Source organism: Phodopus roborovskii, unplaced genomic scaffold (assembly GCF_943737965.1).
Source record: "Phodopus roborovskii unplaced genomic scaffold, PHOROB, whole genome shotgun sequence".
NCBI classification, from domain to species: domain Eukaryota; kingdom Metazoa; phylum Chordata; class Mammalia; order Rodentia; family Cricetidae; genus Phodopus; species Phodopus roborovskii.
The window spans coordinates 282,274-301,836 of record NW_026126597.1 but is presented as its reverse complement, the minus strand read 5'-3'; the positions used below and the strand labels follow the sequence as shown (position 1 = coordinate 301,836).

Sequence of the window (19,563 nt, the reverse complement as noted above, 5' to 3'; positions counted from 1 at the left end):
ATATAGGTGGTCTGAAATAATGTTTTCTCAAGTAAATGATTATTATCATGTAAATTTTCTTATTTTATAACTAGACACTTAAGTCTTAGACTTCTCTAAAGGAGGAGTTTGCTTTTCAGTGAGAATTTGAGGGTTGATATATACTTTAGAATTTATGAATGTTTAGAATATTCAGGAAGGGATTTGGAAAGGTTGGATCATCAGTTTTGATTGTAGAAAGGCTAACTATAATCTTAATTGTTCACATAGTAGTAATTATTCAGAAAAGCATGGCTTCTATAGGACTAAGTAGCTGAAGTGTTCATGAAAATGAGTTCAGTAAGCATTTAGAATAGAGAACATCTTGACTCCATTTTCCTAAACACGTTGGGTTCTCTGTGATTTTAGGATGACTTTGCAAATAACCGTGAATTTATCACAATGGTTGTGTACAAGACTGATGGCAAGAAAGTTTATTACCCAGGTAAGCTCTGTTGAACAGATATTGAAACATTCTTTAGATAACTGAGTTGAAAGGGAAAGACTTATAGATGGCATGTAGAAATCAATAATAACTATGCTGTTAGACTAATAAAAACCAGCACAAGAGATTGGGTATTTAGTTCTTGTTTTTAATTTTGAAACTTGGAATTTGAGTTTATATGTTCTTGTACATTATCATTGGGACTTAATTTCTAAGATGTACAAAGATCTATAAACCACCAAAAAGAGAACAGAGGAAGAATGACATGGCTTGATATTGTGTTTTAAAAAGGCATTGAGTTTCTTCTAAGCATTTATTAGTTACAGCCCCAAATGAAAGTTTTGAGAAATGATGATGGTTTGAACTTGGGTTGTTGTAGATTTGCTTTTCAGTAGGGTTGATTCCTGGTTTATTTGTTTGGGTTTTTTTTTTTTTTTGGTGTTAGTAAAAGGTGTAGTGGTTACCAAGATTGGTCAGACTGCAAAGAGGGAGCAGATTATGTGATTATGTTAGAGTACAATCAGATGTTAATTTTTACTTGTTAAATTTGAGATGATATTTCCAGGTAAGGATGTTAAGTGGGCAGTTGATTTTTTTGAGTAGGGATATGAGGTTCCAGATAAGGACTTGAGGTGAAGATTGATGAGGTAGAGGCATATAGGTCACATTTTGAAGCCTGTACTGTATAAACCCTTTTTGAAGAGAGCTGCAGATAGAGTTGAATGCCCAGGACCTGATCTTTAGGTTCTTATACATCTTGAAGCTGGGCAAAGGAGTTTGTACTATTACTGGAAAGCTTAGTCAGGATGCTTGATGACAATGATTGATGATACAGTGAGGTTTAATATAACCTAAGAAAAGTATTCCAAGAGGAAAACAAAACAAAAAAAACAAAAACAAAAAAAAACACCACTGTTTCCTGCTGTTTGAGGTCAGAGAAGATGCAGTTGGATTTAGCATCTGGTAGTCATTGTTGACCTTGACAAGAACAGGCTCAGTAGGAAGGTAGCTCTAGAGAGGATCAGAATTAGTTGATGTCTTTGTTCAGTCACAGAGGAAAATGTGAATTCTTCACCATTATACTGGTTATAGAAAGCACTAAACCTTACCAGTCAATATCTCTCAGTTCTGCAGTTGTCATGACACATAAAGTCCAGTGGTCTATATACCAAGTCAAATTAGCATTTTTAAATGTTGATCATTATATAACTAAAAAACAAACAGGCCCAAATATTTTACTAGCATGAAATTTTATATGGGTTTATAATTTCAAACATTTATTACCCCTTTTGCTTTTAAAACTAAAGTGTTTTTTTTTTGTTGTTGTTGTTGTTATTTTTTTAGTTAGTGTTACCTCTTTTATGTGTAGTGACTTTTCAGAATACTTCTAGGGTTACAGTTTTATTTTCATTACACTAGAACAGGCATTTTCACTCTCCATTAACAAAAGAATAAACAGAGACAATGATTTAAAAAATTAGTCTCTGGGCTGGTGAGATGGCTCAGTGGATAAAGGTGTTGGCTGCCAAGTTTGACAAGCTGAATCTAATCCCAAATTATCCTCTGACCTCCACATGTGCGCACACACACAAATCATTAACAAAAAACCCTTTAAAAAGCCCCACCAAATCATTAAGTGAAAGGCAGGTAAGATTAGTGGTTAAGAGGAACTTGGTTTAAGAAACTAATTTAGTCGGGTGGTGCACACCTTTAATCCCAGCACTTGAGAGGCAGAGACAGGTGGATCTCTGTGAGTTCCAGCACAGCCAGGGCTGTTACGAAGAAAAACTCTGCCTTGAACACCCCCACCAAAAGAAGCTAATTTAACATCCTCCAAAAGTTTATTTAGTTCTAATTTGGAGAGGGAGTGTGGTAAATAGATGTCTTTATATACTTACTGTGTCTTTTAGAAAACAGTTAACCTCAAAAAAGCTAATCCTGGCTTTGAAAATCTTTTCTGTAAACTCACTGTGCAGCTGACCCACCTCCATACATTGATGGGATTCGGATCAACAGCCCTCATTATCTGACTAAGATAAAGCTGACCACACCTGGAACTCACACCTTTACTTTAGTGGTTTCTCAGTATGAAAAACAGAACACAATTCATTACACAGTCCGGGTAAGAAATTCACCAACTATGAAACCAACCATGTAGTGACAAAGCACCATAATACAGAGTCTGTGGCATATTCTGCTTTTCATGTGGAACTATTTGAAGATTTTTGAGATAGGGTCTTGCTGTGTATGGCCTTGAATTCACAAATGTGATCTCAGCTTCTAGAGTGCTAGGGGATAAAATTTTTTTTCTGAAAATAATTTTGTTTTTGTATGCTTATTAAATAATTATGCTCCTGTAAAAATGTGAGTTGTACTTTACTATGAATACCATTTTGAATGAATACATATATATTCATAGTAATGATTTATTCCTGAAATAACGTGGTATATTAGATTAATAAATGCAATTAAATGACAACTTTCAAAGGGCATGGTGGTGGCGGCACACACCTGTAATCCCAGAGGCAAGAGGATCTTAAGTTCAAACCAAGCTTGAGACCTTGTCTTAAAGCCTCCCAAAAACAAAAACAATTTTGAACTGTTTGTATTTACCTATACCGCTCATATTGCTGCAAAGTTCATTGTTATTTTGTTGTACATAGATTTGTCACATAAATTCAATCTGAATAGATTTTTAATGATAAGAGACACTGGGAGCTTTGTTCTTCAGTCACAGAAATCAAGGCCTGGCAAAATTGTCCTAAGTCATATACAGTGACTGACAGACAGGATGCTATTTGCTTAAGTCTGACTTGATCCCAACTAGTATTTTAGCTGTAGGATAGCTCACTTTATAAGTTTCTAAGTTTCTCAGAATAATTTTTGGTGGACCTTGCCATTTTTTTAAATCTAGGTATATTCAGCATGCAGCTTTACTTTTTCGAAGATCCCTTCACCATACACCTTATCAAAACGGGTAAGAAAGTCTGTGGGTTGTAATCTCACTCACTGTTCTTTTTAGCCTTTTAGAAACCCATTTCCTTTCCCACTCCCATTAAAACACTTGCTGGGATTTTACAGAAATACAAGGGAAAAATGTGTTTGCCTATTTTGGTTAGAAGATCATCAGTGGCCAATATTGTTTCTGTGGGAATAGAAAACAAGTAATTCTAGAGAAAAGATTAGTATAACCTTGCTTGTTAGAAGCCCACTTACATGAACTCAAAGAGAATTTGAGAATAGCTTACAGTGTGGGTAAAATAAATGTGCAGAAGTTTCTAGGAAGAATCCTTGGTAGGGAGAACAATTTAATAATTGAGTGAGAGATGGAGTATAGTCAAGCAGCCTGGCTAAATAAAGACTTGGACTGTCAGTGACAAAGGCTGGAGAAGCAAATTCAAACCATGATGCAATCAAGAGTGTGAAATTTTGTTAAGACAAACTTTATTTTATAGATTAATGGAAAGTGGAGTGGTCAGAGTGCTGGAGGATGTGGAAATTTTCAGGAGACTCACAAAAATAACCCCATCTACCAATTCCATGTAGATAAGACTGGACCATTACTGATTGAACTGAGAGGACCAAGGTTTGTGATGAGTAGCTGCCTTGTTTTCTTTTTGTGCTAAAGATTGAACCTAGGGCCTTGTTCGTGTATGCTTGGCAACCACTCTAACACTGAGCTATATCCTCATTAACTTAAAATCCTTAGTTTTAAGATAATGAAGATATATTAAAACTGACTTTAAAGGAACAAAGTTTGGAAACAAATCTGTGCAAACATAGGCAAAGGATTTATGGTAACAATGGTAATATAGAGAGGTCAGCCTTTATAGTAAGTGGTATGGAATTCAGTATCCATGTTAATAGTAATTTAACCTATCTCACACCATGCCTAAAAATCACTTCTAGATTACAGACTAAATGTTAAAAGTAAACAGTAACTTCTAGAATACAGAATGTCTGGTATGAAATACAGTTCATTTTTTGGGGGGGGGTGAATAAATGAGTCTTGGAATGCTATATGGGCCATATAATAATTATTCTGTTATTTAGATTTTATTACAGTGCTTTCTTCTGTTCTGTAGGGTTTTCTGTCAATTACATTGACAATATTTCATTTAGAAATTTATGTTATATTATTCCCTGGGGAGCCTGTAGTTAAAAAAAAAAAAAAAAAAAGTGTAGCTTAGAGTGCTGGCACAATGCCTTTAATTCCAGCACTCAGGTGGCAGAGGTAAAGAGATCTCTGAATTTAAGGCCAGTTTGACCTACATAGTTCTGGGACAGTCAGAGCTACTTACTGAGACCCTGTCTCACAAAGCAAAATGTCTGTTTTAAGTTAAGTTTGATGCATTATTAATCTTTATGGATTCAATTTCAAAACTAAACAAATTGTCAATAAAAATAGTATATAGTTTTAGAATACTGTTTCCTCTTGGTAAAAATTGAAGCATATACATACTTTAATAGTTCACCATATTTTATAATATTTGATAGTTAACTAATACAGTGGTGCTGTTTAATACTAGGCAATACAGTGTTGGATTTGAGGTTGTAGCAGTTTCCATAATAGGAGATCCTGGTCCTCATGGCTTTCAGAGGAAATCTAGTGGTGACTATAGGTAAGTTGGCATTTTGTTTGTGTTCATTGTATATACTTTGTGACATGACAGTCTGTAAACCTTATTCTCATTTTCCCCGAATATAGGTGTGGATTTTGCTACTTAGAATTGGAAAACATACCTGCTGGGATCTTCAATATCATCCCCAGTACTTTTTTGCCTAAACAAGAAGGGCCTTTTTTCTTGGACTTTAATAGTACTGTCCCCATCAAGACAACACAACTCCAATGACAGAGAACCCTCAGCTATTACTGGATTCCATACTTGGAAGTCTTCAACTCTTTAGACAGAGGCAAATCATGATGGTGAATGACGGTGAACCGTCAGAATGGAATTCAGTCAGAAACAGATCACAGTGGAATCTGGTACTTGTCATGGTGTTTGGTAAGAATTGTACATAGTCAGAATTACCTTAATCACCTAAAGGACTGTTTACATGGTTTTGCGCATACAGAGTTGGCATGTATTTAGGGGCTGCTTTGTATAAAAAATTATATATGATTACAGATTAGAGTCAGCTATCACTGTGAGATGCTTTTGATAACAGGACAAAGTAACTGAAAAAGATTAGAACAATGAGGGTCACAGATCCACTGAATGCAAGAGCAGGCTATTTTAGTATCTTGAAATATTTACATGTTTCCCGTTTTTAAAAACAGAGCACGTAAGTTTAACCTGTTCATGTTGAACTCCACCATACATCTTAGGCAACTAATTACCAAATGAATGTCATTGTAATTAGTTTGAATTTTTTATTGTGTCTTTAAATGTTTATTGTTGCCTAGATGTTATGAGAGAATAAAGCTTTAAAAAGTACCATTTAGCTTAGCATGAAGATGCTCAGGCTTAAGAATGAAGGTTGTCAGTGTTAGATATATCATCCATTGTGGAGAGAACAGAGGTATAGTTTACTGTTGCCATTTTTTTAATTCTTAGCAGGTTGGTGAATGTAGTGATCTGAGACTGGAAATGTTAAAGTTTAGTGTGTAGAGTTTTTAAATTGCTCTGTAGTTGGTGCTTTCATAACAAGGATTTGGAGAGTCCTTGTGAATCTGGTATGTGGTGATCGAGTTATACAGCATTCATAAAAAGTGAGTTGCCAGGAATTAGTGTTGTGTAAATTCCCATTTGTTTACATAAAAATTATTAGTACAGAATGATGCTCAAGATTTATAGGTTGGGATCTTGTCGCTGTCTCTACTTTATAATTACCAAAACTATTTCTACTGCCTTTAATTGAAATAAAATATTTATACTTATGGAAGGTATGTTTCAAGGATAGCTTTTAATTCAGTAGTTGGAAGATTTTCATCAGTGAGATTCCACTTGGCCATATAAACCCGAAATATAGTAGAAGGCTTAGAGGCAGCTCAGTATTACAACACTTGGCTTAGCATGTCCAAGGCCCTGGGTTCAATCCCCAGCAGCACAAAAACAAATAAACAGTGTTGGACCCTGTAATCAAGCTCTGTGGAGAGTCTACAAGTGTACAGGTAAGGCTGGACCAAACACACACACACACACACACACACTTCAAGAAGTGCCATTTGAACTTGAAGCTCCAAATACAGAATAGAAAAGTAGCCAGGAGTTACTTTTTACTATGAACGTACTCATTGTGCATACTTTTTTTTAATCTTCCCAGTTGCTAAATCAAGTATAATCAGTATTACTTCTTTTTATAGCTGGGTAAAGAAACTGGAAGATCACAAGCCTGTAGCTCAGCTGCTTTGCATGTGGGGACAGCAGGCTGGAATTGGTAGTTGGAATTGACATTTGGATCAGAAGCACAATGGTGGAACAGATTTTTTAAAAAAGGGAAAAATTAGAGATTGCTAGAAGAGAGGAGGGGTTGGCTCAGGTATCTAATTTCAGTATACACATAGATGCTCAGACTCAAAGAATGGACTTTCCCCTTGACACAGTAAAGAAAATTATCCAGAAGAGGTTGAATTCTAGAATTAGTAGTACATGGTTCGTGGTCACCTGAAAAAAGAGGGCCCAAAACTGAAACTGAGGTTATGGGAGAGTAAAGTCAAAAGGACAGTGAATTGCAAGAAGGCCATGGTGACATGAGTGGCCCTGCTGTATTGGAAATATGAGGAAGTGATGTGAGACAGGAACCAAGTCAAAGGTTGTGCATTCCCAGACCGATGGGATAGGGAACCGAGGCAAGAGGCCAGATTATGAAGCCCTATGCTCAAGTAAGGGATATGGTGCTAAGCTCCCCACACAAGAAAACCCCATCTTCTGTTCCTTGCTGTAAATGCTCACGAGATTTTATTGTGAGGAACAACATTCAGGGTGACAGATATGTGGCCCAGAAATCCCCCATGGTGGATCCTGAACATTAGACTACACAACTTAACCTCACTAACGTTGATAGGAAGGAGAATAAGCAAAGTCTCAGCTGCAGGGAAACAGAGAAGTTGAAAGAGACTTCCAGCAACTGAGAATATTAATAGGTAACACTAACTAGGCACTTGTTCCACAACACATTTCAGTATGCAGCATATACATTAAAATCTGTGCCCAAGTGTACCACAGATTAAATCAGGCTGACAGATGAAACCATATTGCAGGATGTTAGGCCCCTACCCCAGGAGACTAACTACACTGACCAGTGAAGCTGTGGCTGCCTGTTTGTCTCTCCTCAGTGTTTACCTGTGCAACACCAAGAGTGGCATTTGAATCCAGACCTTGGGATTGAGTTAACATTACCAGGATTATCACTTTATCTGAAAATGACATTGATTTTTTGAGACAGGGTTTCCACTTGCCTCTGCCTCCTCAGTGCTGGGACTAAACACATGTGCCACCAATGCCGGATGGTCTTTCTTAAAACGACAGCATTTCCCAGAGTAAGACAACAGTGGGTTTTCTCATCTGAAGTCACAAAGTTTTCTTAGTTTTTATTACCCTCAAGGTATTAAAACAAGTACAAAATAACCTTGTAATTAGGATACTGTATTCATCAATAAAAAAAGAAGAAACCACTGTTGTATGAAGCTATACACACATGGCTAAAATATACAAGCTGTGACAGAATTAAGAGACAATTTGAAATGGGGAGGGGTGCTTTTTTCATTAGAAAAGCCAAATTAATGGAATAGGACAAATACAATACAGAGCCCTAATTATGCATAACCATAAACACTAAGTCTAAATACACTACTATTATCATGACATCTGTTGCTTCTATTTACCTGCCCTTCTATTTACTGTCCCTTTAAAGGGACAGTTTCCTCTAAGGAATACTAGGTGCAGCATAAACCTTAAATAATCGCAATTAATGTAGAAGTTACAGCCTACAGAGAAATTAACTTCTTGTCAATCTAGATAGAACAGTGGCAACCATTCTTCACATGCACTTGTCTTAGAATAAACCCCCCTTGGCTGTCAGGCTAAGGTCAGGCTATAGAACCTCCCACAGCCACAAATCCCCTCTATGCTATGTCCTTGCTACCTCATTACCCATCCCCACATTGGCATTCATTCACCTTTCCCACCCCCCAAAAGTGCAGTTAATGGTAGCTTTCCTAGGAAATGGTTTTAATGGGTGTCCCAGAAGACATGCTTTTTAAAAAATCCCCCTCTGAGCACCAGAGGTGATAAAGATGAATTGTGTTCTTGGCATTATTTTTAAGCTTTCTCTTTGTGTTTGTGTGAGTTTTAAAATTATTTTGGTGCTCTGTGATATTATAATGGAAAAAACTTCTCAGTTTCCCCAAATAGAGGGGAAAGAGGTGGATAGAGATGGAGGCTGGTGACCCCAGTCTGGCTAACTGCCCTGTTCTCCTCCAGGCTCGGGTTCTTTCACAGAAACTAGTTATTGCTCCACACTGCTGCCACAGGGAATGTTCTGCAAAGGCTGTGACCCTGGTCACAATTTACCTGCAATGGCTTTGCTCTGAAAAACACACCAGCCCAAGAGCTCTTATCAGAGGGAAATTCTTCAGCCCTCAAGGTCACTGAAACTTGGTTAGTGCAGTTTAGAGTAAATGCATACACTATTTGGCTTATGTTAGATTGATTATTGGCACGATGTTTCTAGAGTTTCATGTATAAATGTGATGTGCCCATGGGCCATAGCCCTGGGTGGATCAGCCAATCTGCACCGTTTTTATGTCAGCAATAATCCCATCTCTTCCTTTTGAGCACTGTAGGGAGAGTTGCTTCATACGGGTCTCCAAGGCCTGTCCCTCAAGGGATGTGCTGCTTTGGCTCCTGTCCCTGCCACCACCACTGTTGATGTTGCTGAGAATGCGGTTGTTGTTGGCTTTGTCACTCGTTTTATTCTCAGCCCCTTCTGCTCTGTCTCCTGTAGAGATACAAAGGTTGCCAAATGGGAGCTGACAGTTCCAAGAGTTCCACAGGCACTGGCGTCAGCAGCCTGAGCCCTCTACAGTTCCAGTTCCCACTGTCACCCACCATGCATCTCAGGGTTCTCCAGCACTGGATGACATACTGCAGTTACTCCTTAGCATGTTATCTTTAGAGATGAGATTTACCATCCTCGTTTTGTAGCTAGGAATCAAACCTGCCAAGAGGACTGTTCTAAGGAGAGGCATGGACCTAAGTTCTATGTGAGTGAAGCTGGCCAGGCAGAGTACCCAGGGGCCCCAGAAACACCGTAGCAAAGATATAGACAGTCCACAAGCTGGGCTACTACTTACCTCGTTCCACTTCACATTCAGGAGAGGAGGCCCCACTGCATTCACTTCGAGGGCCCAGTATTGGAAACATAATTCCAAATTCAGACAGGGACACGGGGCTGGGCAGATCCAAGCTGCCAGGCCTTGCCACTGCAGGGAACTGGTCAGGCATTTCAGATGGACTTGTTGGCCCTGAACTAAAGCTGGATACAGACTGGGTTTCTGAGTCATCTTCAGACACTAAGTTGCTGCAGTTGTCATCTTCAAAGGCTTCAGAAGCCACTATGGTGAGAGAGAATATCAGTCACATGGAGTCTGCTAAGTAGTACCCCAGCATGGATCTGTGGGGCCTACAACCTTCGTGAGCCCTCTGACCAGCCTCCAGGGCATTTTGAAAGGAAGCAGCAGCTAGCTCCTGTGGAAAGTCAGTGTTCTAGAGGAACTTAACTCCTGCTCTATAATTCTATGCCAGCAAGTGCTACCTAGAGAAAGGATGGCTAGGGTAGAGCGCATGGCTAGTATACACAAAGGCCTGGTTTCCATCCCCAGCACTAAAGGAAAGGGAAGGTAGATAAATTTAAACACTAGGCCTTTGTAATGTGTCCTACACAGAGGCAATCTTACAATGAAGACTGAAGGTCTTCCTTCTGGCATAAGCATCCAAGAGCTGCTGGAATGTCTATAGTATCTTCTGATCTAATAAGACACCCTCAAAGTCTGCCTAGACCACTGTTTGCAACAAAGAACAACATTCATTCTCAATGCTCTGATTGTGCTTGAGTCTGTGGGCCAGAAAAAGCACACACATTCTCACTTTTATGATCCTTCTTAGTTCCCTTTACTCCTATGGCATCTTTAAAAATGGCCGCCTAGCATTCCAGAGAGGATTGTTATATGTACTATACTGCTTCAGATAGACTGAATGAATTTTGACTGTGTGGCCTTGTCAAGCAACTCGACTGCCCAAATGCTCTATGGATAGGATTAATAAAGTGGTATATAAAATAACTCACTCATAGCCACTGATTACATTGTAGTTTCATTTCCCTTCAACCTGGCAATTCAGCATTTGTTGATGGCCTTCAAGAATTGCTGAGGATAGGGCTTGAGATGGCTCAGTGGTTAAGAGCACTTGCTGCTCTTCCAGAGGACCCAGGTTTGATTCCCAACACCCGCATAGAAGCTCACAACTGCCTGCAATTCCAGAGGATCCGACATTCTCATCTAACACCAGACAAGCATGTGATACACACAGATACATGTAGGGAAAACACTCATACACATAAATTATTTTTAAAAAGAATTTCTGAGGACGGAGCCTAAAAGAGCCACAGTGGACTGTTCCACAGGAAAAGAAAAGCAGTGAAGTGTTGAGTGTCACAGTCAGTCCTCTATCCTGTCTGCAGAGGATGTTCCTGGACAGAAGAGATCATGTGGTCAGACTCCAGGGGGACCTGCCAGCGGTCACTTCTCACAACCCTCCTTACCAACCTACACAGCATAGGAGACACTGTCCCCATCACACAGCTGAAGCTAACACATGGAGGCCCACTAGCCCACATGCAGTGGTAAAGTGGGGTCTGAATCAAATCTGGGTCCCAAGTCCTTTTAAACCTTTCCTCAGAACTTTTTAAAGTCTTGAATGTTCTGATGTGTGCTTAGATTCTTTAAGAGGGTGGAAGTAGAGCATTTTCCAAACTTACTTGACCACAGAATGCTAACATGTAGTAGCAAGCCAATGAACAGTGTCCCACAAACCACGAGAAACCATGGAACAGCCTGCAGGGCTGTCCAACTCTCCAATTCATTGATGGGCAAAGGATAGGGTCTATGGGGCAAGATGGCCCTGAAAACAGATCACATATGTTGTGTGACCCCTGCTGGAGAGACTCACCAGAAATGGCATCAGGCTCAGGTTTGTTCCCAGGTAGTTTCTCTACTGATGTGATGCTGCCCTCAGCCCCAACGCCACAGCCCCGAGGACCCATGGCATTGGAGCGCCGCCGCTCATGTATCTCATCTGAGATCCTCTCCAGGCTCTTCAGGGCTGCCTTGTACTCGCCTTTTGCCAGGGCCAGCTTGGCCTGAAGGTCATCCACTGTCTTCTTCAGTTGCTGATGGGAAGATGGAGGACCTGATAAGCCATAGTGGCTCTGTATGTCCCCATTGAGAGAGGGGCTTCACATGATTACAACACAGAACTTCCTACAACACCTGGCATGATAATGATGGTTAGGAGAATCCAATTACTTTCATCATGGCTACCCATTCACTGTAAAGAAAATCATTACATCTGTCAACACCAGTCCATGTGACAGACAAGAATATGCAGACGTGGTTATTAAAAGAATGTAGCCCTTCAGGAAGGAACAGTAGTCACGTAAGTCCTGTAGCCTTCTCACTTGGTCCCAGACAGAAGTTCTTGGCCCTGTATCTGAATCACCTGTAGGGCCACTTACAACAGACTGCTGACCCAACCCCTAAAAGTTCTGACAATAAGTTGGAGAGCCTGGGAACTCTACTACCAAAAAGTTTCCAGGTCTTCTTATTTTGGGAGCTCACACTGAGACCTAATAAATTAGTGCAATTCAGCGAGCAAATGGCAACAGCTCCAAACAACATATGACAATGAAGACTCTGAGAACTAAGGCCTAGGAATGTGTTTCTCCATTCTCCTCTCACAGCACATGGGTCATCTGAAGGTGTGCTACCACACTAAAGTTGAGTTTTTAGTGTAGGAAGGGGTAGAGAACAAAACAGTGGCAAATCCAAGGTCACACATACCTCAAGCTGCACGTAGTACTTTGCCTTGAGTTCAAAATAAGGCCTGCAGAAGACAGGAAAAAAAATGTAAGGATAGGATCTCATGGTGAACCTTTAGCTAGTTGGGCCATTCAGGATTTAGGCCATGACAGTAATACAGACACCAGCAGACCTACTGGCTCACCCAAAGCCTCAATAGATACATAAGTGCATAGCCCTCACTCCCATCTCAAGATTTTGGAAACCTTGCATCCTGGTTCATTTTACTCCAGGGAGACTGCTTGGGCCTACTGACCAATAAAGAAAGATAGGCTGAGAAACAGGTGCTAAAAACATTTCTTCTGCCTAGGCCAACTATGGAAGGAAGCAATACCACTTGCTGTCAGCTGGACACAGCAGGACTTTAACCAAGTCTTTAACACAGCCAAGTCTTTAACCTCAAGTATAGGGGTCAAGGCTAGGTGTTAGTGAAGCAATCATGTTACAAGCAAGGAAAAAGTCAAGTCCCCTGGGCTTGGCAGCTTTGGTGTCTGAGCGGTTTCTCCTCCATCAAATTTTCCTTCCTAAGTCCATGCCAGGCAGTGGTGGCACACACTTTTAATCCCAGCACTTAGGAGGCAGAGGCAGGTGGATCTCTGTAAGTCTGTGAGTTTGAGGTCAGCCTGGTCTACAAGAGTTCGTTCCAAGAAAGAGTCCTGTATCTACTTGCTGATGATAACACATTGCAGGACCTCTAGTTCGTAAGGAAAATCTGAGACGTGGGCATAAGGTCCTTTTTGTGGCCAAATGGAGTGGATATCAGCCCAGCCAAGGTGTAGAGGAAATGTGGTAAGTGTCTGAGATGTCCAGGTAAAAGAAATGTGACCACGAATGTCAAACACGGAGAACAAGGAAAGGGAGTGTGACCACAACAGGGGAAGGAAGAGCGGGACCCACCGAGCCCCTAAAGTCGTTCCATGGGAGGTACAGACTGCCATCCAGTCTTACAGGCAGACACCAGTCATCCAGTGGTATCTGCGGAGGTTGGCAGAGTGACCACGGGGAGGTCCTTAGTGATGAGTGTGGGCAGGTCAAGTGTGAGAGAAGTGTACAGAGGGCACCAGGGACTTTAAACTCAACAATGTATTCACACCAAACAAAGCAAGCAGCATGGAAGGCTTCTCCCTCAGCGATGGGGGAGGGGAGGGGTTTCCAGGAACCCTCACCACCTCTCCCAGCTGTGTCCCCCCCCAGAGGAGAACACACACACACACACACACACACACACACACACACACACACACGCACGCGCGCGAACATGAGGGAGCAGGCAGCAATCAGAAGGCAAGCCCAGTAGAAGACATGGGGTAGAGCAGAGCAGAGAGGATCAACCTCTTCCTTTAGTAACTTCTCTTATTTACCCAGCACACTCTCACCTGAACACAGGTTCTCTGTCAAGGTTCTAGCTGCCCAGTCCCAGGAGGAGCAGACAATAGTTTAAACACATACTTTCTGACCCAGTTCTGACTCACTGTTGGGTCCTTTTTCTTTGGAGGCCCAGTGAATGAAGCTGGGACCCTGTCTCCACAGTCATGTTTTCCCACTATGATTGTTACTTTGTGAACATACAGAGGGAAACTAGGGAGGAGGGGTACTAGGGGGGAGGGGTACTAGGGAGAAGAACTGGGGGAAAGCACCACTGACCAATCTTGCAGCATTTCATTGGCTCTTTATCCACAGAGACCAGGAATGATGAGCAGAACTCACCACTACTATGCTGACAGGTAAACTGAGGGCAGGGCCTTGTCCAGTCTACACCATCAGCTACAAGCTGGGAGTACAAGCCGAGTTCCCCAAAGCATAGCCTACGGGCCAGATAATGGTTTGCTTTGAAAATTCCTTTTCCTGTGTCACCCATGAAAGTTGGATCTGGAACAATTCTTGTGCCTCCTGCCAGCATCCTTGCCCATGGCAGCATCGACAGGGTAGTATGGGGGTGGGGCACAGGGCGCTAGGCAAGGAGCTTCAGGGAAGGGTGTGCCAGACTTACTTGGATTTGTTGATAGCTCGTTTGAGTTTCTTCTCCAGCTGACGCATACGGCCCATGGCAGCATTGTACCTGGCTGCTGTCTCCTTGTGTACCAGTTCGCTCCTTGTCTTGGTCTGCTCGGCCTCCATGACCTTTCAAACAACAGCAAAGGCCAGCCTGGTCAAGCCCAGAACAGCTCCTGGCTGGCATACTGCTTATACTCATGTCATTTAAAAAACAAAAAGAGGTTTCTTGGGTAAATCTACAGGAAGATTAAGATTAAATTTACTACTGAAGCATCTCTCCAGCCCACCAGGGGGCTTTGCAATGTTTGGCAGTATTTTATTGTTTTTCTTTTGTCAGCCCACCAGGGGGCTTTGCAATGTTTGGCAGTATTTTATTGTTTTTCTTTTGTTTTTGAGACAGGGTCTTACTATGTAGCTCTCTAGCTGGCCTGCAACTCAATTTGTAGCACCAGCTGACCTTGAATTTTCAAAGATCCATCTGTCTCAGCCCCTTGACTGCTGGGATGAATGGTAGGTACCACATGTCTGGCTCTGGCCTGTATTTTATACTGTGATCCTCTTTTGCAAAAGCCTGTTCAATAACATACCCAAGTTGTCTATAGCAGTGACTAGGAAATAAAATCAAAAGGTAAAAATCTTGAGAAATTTGTGAAATACCCAGATTCAACCAATATCTATTTAGTAAGAGGTCTTAGGAACATGGTTTAATAGTGATGTATCAAGCTAACAAGGAGCCAATGGTGCTGGTTAATTTTTGTCTGCTTGACTTAAGATGGAGTTACTTGGGAAGGAGTGACTCCCTCAGACTAAGCTGTGGGGTCATTTTTCTTTCTTTCTTTCTTTTTTTTTTTTTGACTAATGACTCAGTCCAATTACTTGAATCCAAATATTAGGAGCTAGTATAACATAATAATTTCCTCTTTTATCAGGTCAAATGTATGCCATGATAATATTTTTATGCTTGTGGAATAATTATACTTCCACCTATTATAATGTGTGTGTTTTATAAAGGTATAATAATTTCTAAGGAAAAGAGAAAAGATTGGGCTGCAGTGAGGCAACATGCTGACTAAAGTGATTCCTTAGGAGTTAGAGAATTATTCCCTTTTTTATTTCTAACACAAATATCTCAGAATGAAACAAATACACTATAAAAGTATCTCATGTGTGACACTTGGGGAAACAGCAGTAACTCCAGTCTAGTCTTGAATCTTAAGTGTTAAATGAGTTGACGACGACGATGATGATGATTATATTATTATTTTAGGTTTTTGAGACAGGGTTTTTCTGTGCAACAGCGCTGACTGTCTGGAAACTTACTTGGTATACCAAGCTGACCTTAAACTCAGAGATCCTGCCTCTGCCTCCTGAATATTGAGATAAAAGGTGTGCGCTACCACCGCCACCACTGGGATGGGTTCTTAACGAATTATTGACCTAACTTTTGTGAAAACTGAAAACTCCATGCTTCTCATACAGCACATCAGAGATGACTGGTTCTTTTTACAGGGAGCTCTGTACAGAACTAAATGGATCCACTTGAAGTAGATGCAACTGGAAAGCTGCTGAACAGAAAGTGTCTCTCGGGAGAAGCAAGCTCTCCCCAGCTGTACACAGGCCCTCATTCCACCTCAGTCCCCAGGCTGCAAACAAGCAAAGGCTGTCTAAACTTAAGCACCCAAATGCCCCAAGCACTTGGCTATACTGCCGGCCATGCCTTCAGAGGTGACACACTTTTACCTCACCCTGCACTATTTGCCTCATCGCTATACTTCATCTGCATCTTGCCCCAGGTCCCTACATCCCATTTGCCACGGCCATGGCATGACCACACAGGGCACAAACAAGATGGGCAATGGTGCTCTCATTGCTCTATGCCCTTCTCTGAACTCGAAGGCCAAACTCGGCTCAATGAGACGACTGTCTAAGATGAAAGAGGTCGTCTCCTTCATTCAGGTGATTTAGAATATTCTCCCAACATGGGCCTTGTCCTGGGGCCCATCCACAGCCTCTCTAACCTGAAACATCCACCCAGGCAGAAGGGGGGCTTTTCCACCTCTCACAGCCTCACCAAATAGCTCCAGACTGTTTCCTCTACACTAAGGAGGGGGGCATAAGACGGCCCCTGACCCCTTTAAGCCGTCTTTCAGGCAGTGACTTTTCGTCCATCCCAGCCTTCATGGCCACGCTGGAAGCTTGGAGGAGAGGCTGGCCACGCCCTGTCCTGTCCTCTCCAGGGGCCCCTGCTGCCAGCTCATCAACAAGGACTGCCTTCCTGTGTCCAAGCCACATTTCCCTCTCCCTCCATCTGGTCTTCTGTAGCAGACATCAGAAAAGCCAATTCCTCCCTGCCAGGTTGCCGGCACTCCAGTCTTGGGAGAATTGAAAGCCATTGCTTTCCCCAAAAGACTGTTTCAAGATCAAAGCAGCCAAGGGCTGGAGATGCCTCTGCTGTCAGACCTCCCTCTGGTGCTGAGAAATGGCAGACACAGCCGTGTGCCCCAAGGGAAGTTGCTCAGCTGCAGGCTGAGCAGGAACCACCTAGCCAAGAACTGTCCCTATGATGTCTGTGATGTTACATGTGACCACTAGAGAGTATCGGGGCTCCTCACATCTAGGGTGTTAGCTTCTGCTAAAGCTTCAAGTACAGCCATCAAATGTTATAAGAAGCTCCATTCCCCTAACGAAACAGGCTTTCTGGCATCTTCATAAGTCAGCCAGTCCCTGCAAGGTAGCCCAGCATGCTAGCCCCATGAGGCCTGGGAAATGGTCCACAGGAGTCCCACTGGGAGAAATGCTCACCTCAGACAGAGGGTCACAGTCACGCATGCTATTTCAGAACCAAACATGAGCATCTGGACTTTAGGGAAGACTGGGTCTATATTATCCTGCAGGCTGAGGTTGGGAACAGTGCATAGTGAGGTAGGGGAAAGGTCATGGTCTTGAGAACACTTTTATCTTTTTTCCCTGTTACCAGGGATGGATTTGGATTCTTACAGGCTAAGGGCAAGCACTTACAAACTGAGCCATCTTCTCAGTGGGGAAATCACTACTACCAGTTCAAGGTGATTCATCCTAGGGCTATGCAACCATGATGGGAAAAAAAAAAAAAAAAAAAAAAAAGGAAACAACACTACCCATCATGATGGGAAGGCCTGGCCTGTGACCCAGAACTCCCCACCGATTCACACAGGTTGCTGCCACCATAACCACATGAACCAGATGCCTGGTCCTTTGTTTTGGTGGCCAGAGGGCACACACACATCAGGTGGTCCAAGGGGCCACTATGAGGCCCCAACTGACCTGAGGAGGTCTGAAGCTACCTTGTAAAGTTCCACAGACTGTTTTACTCAAACCCTGGAACACTGTTTCCAAAGGCTAAGCGTGTGGTGCCTTGTGGACAGTGTGGGGGTCTCAGGAGGCCTCTCTGTGGGCAGTAACCCACTACTGATGGGAGATGTCATTCTGTATATGTTTCTCATACTGGGTAATAATAAAGCACTGTTGGCCAATAGGAAAGGAAGATAGGAGAGACAAGGAGGAAATAGGAAGTAGTAAGGAGGAGCCAAGATGGAGAGTCTGGAGAGAGCAGTACGTGGCAGCCGGCTCCCGGTAAGAAGACCACGTGGAAATACATAGATTAACACAAATGGGTTAATACTTAAGACAGAGCTAGCCGATAAGAAATTAGTACCTGGCCAATAGCATAATATCAAATACAGAGTCTCTGTGTGTTATTTGGGGCTGGTGTGGTGGCAGGACAAGACCAGGCGGCGGGCGGAAAAACCGTACTCCTTACACACTACCATTAGCCTCATGACTAAAATGTGGATTTTCTTATTTCATAATAACAGATGCAATGATTTCTCTCTCCTTCCTTAAAAGATAGGGTTCCCTATATAGCCCAGGTTTGCCTGGATCCTCCTGTCTGGCATTATAAGAATACACCACCATAAGCAGGCACATTTGGTGATTTCTGAAATGGTCTCCTCCATGCTGCTACAGGTCGCTGCTACAGGTCTACAGTTTTGGAGAGCAAGAAGTTCAAAAGGAAAGGCAGGCCTGTGGCTGGTTTAGTTGCCTTTTTTCCTCTCCCAGGCTTGGCTTTGCACATTTTCCAACCTCCCCTCTAGGTTTGTCTACAGCTGCCAGGAAGAAATTCCTCAGCCTCACTGATTCTACAAGCATCATGGCCACTAGGGGGCAGGCAGCTCATGGCCTTGAAGCCACAGGCATCTGTCTAAAGCCCAGGAAGAGTTGGTATGAAGTCAAGTCAGATCTGCCTCCTGAAGTCATTTGTGTGTCAGGCTTGTCTATTTAAAGATACTCAAGGCCATCTTTAATCACCAGAACTTCCCAGGACTTGAGCAACTGTGGCAGGTGACACTGACACTAACTCCTGGACAGCCTTCCTGTCACTCACTGAAACCAAAGCTATAGTCTGTGCCCAGAGACTGCAGCTCATCTGCTTGCCCTTCAATAATCCTCTGGCCTCTTGGGATGACAGGCTGGTGCCCAGGAGACCAAGAATCAGAAGAACCAGAGTTCTACCTGGCAGAAGGGAGCAGCATCCATGACCCCAGCAAACCTAAGTCCACAGTGTCAAACTGTGGTCCTACTTGCTAGAGTAGCAATGTTGCCAGTGTGGTGATACTGTAGGCCTTGAGGGAGCAGCACTCGCTGTAGGACCAGTAGGACCAATGCCCCTCCCACAAGGGCTTCCAGGAGTGGGGATATAGATCAGTGCTTCCCAGAATGTGAAAGGTCCTGGGTTCAATGTCAAGCACAGGAAGATTCTGCCTACTTGTCAGAGGAGATAGCCATCTGAGAGGGCCAGAAACAGTCAGATACCACACATGTCAGCGTCAACTCTGGACTTCCTGACTTCCAAAACTGTGAGAAAAAAGATCTCTGCGTAGGAGCCAGCCAGTTTATGGTATTTTGTTTAGTAGCTGACCTAGACCAAGACAAAACATCACTTCTAATTCTGAGCAAGGTAGCCAGAAAGGAAGTCCTGGGGGCAGGT

The 19,563-nt window shown here is 42.5% G+C and overlaps 2 protein-coding genes across 3 annotated transcripts in view; one reads left to right on the top strand and one right to left on the bottom strand.

The window, feature by feature from the left end:
* Capn7 (calpain 7) overlaps window positions 1-6,349 on the top strand; it is a 37,688-nt gene extending 31,339 nt beyond the window's left edge. Inside the window, exons 16-21 of the mRNA XM_051204762.1 lie at window positions 388-463; window positions 2,440-2,585; window positions 3,378-3,440; window positions 3,919-4,049; window positions 4,993-5,085; window positions 5,172-6,349. Of these exons, the coding sequence (XP_051060719.1) occupies window positions 388-463; window positions 2,440-2,585; window positions 3,378-3,440; window positions 3,919-4,049; window positions 4,993-5,085; window positions 5,172-5,316 (654 nt within the window). The 3' untranslated portion in view covers window positions 5,317-6,349. The remainder of the gene's footprint in view (window positions 1-387; window positions 464-2,439; window positions 2,586-3,377; window positions 3,441-3,918; window positions 4,050-4,992; window positions 5,086-5,171) is intronic.
* The window catches only part of Sh3bp5 (SH3 domain binding protein 5), a 62,598-nt gene continuing 48,775 nt past the window's right edge, over window positions 5,741-19,563 (bottom strand). For both annotated transcript variants that reach the window (XM_051204764.1, XM_051204763.1), the window contains 5 exons: window positions 14,533-14,663; window positions 12,525-12,567; window positions 11,635-11,854; window positions 9,762-10,022; window positions 5,741-9,406 (listed from right to left, as the gene is read on the bottom strand). In XM_051204764.1, the coding sequence (XP_051060721.1) occupies window positions 9,189-9,406; window positions 9,762-10,022; window positions 11,635-11,854; window positions 12,525-12,567; window positions 14,533-14,663 (873 nt within the window). In that variant the 3' untranslated portion in view covers window positions 5,741-9,188. The remainder of the gene's footprint in view (window positions 9,407-9,761; window positions 10,023-11,634; window positions 11,855-12,524; window positions 12,568-14,532; window positions 14,664-19,563) is intronic.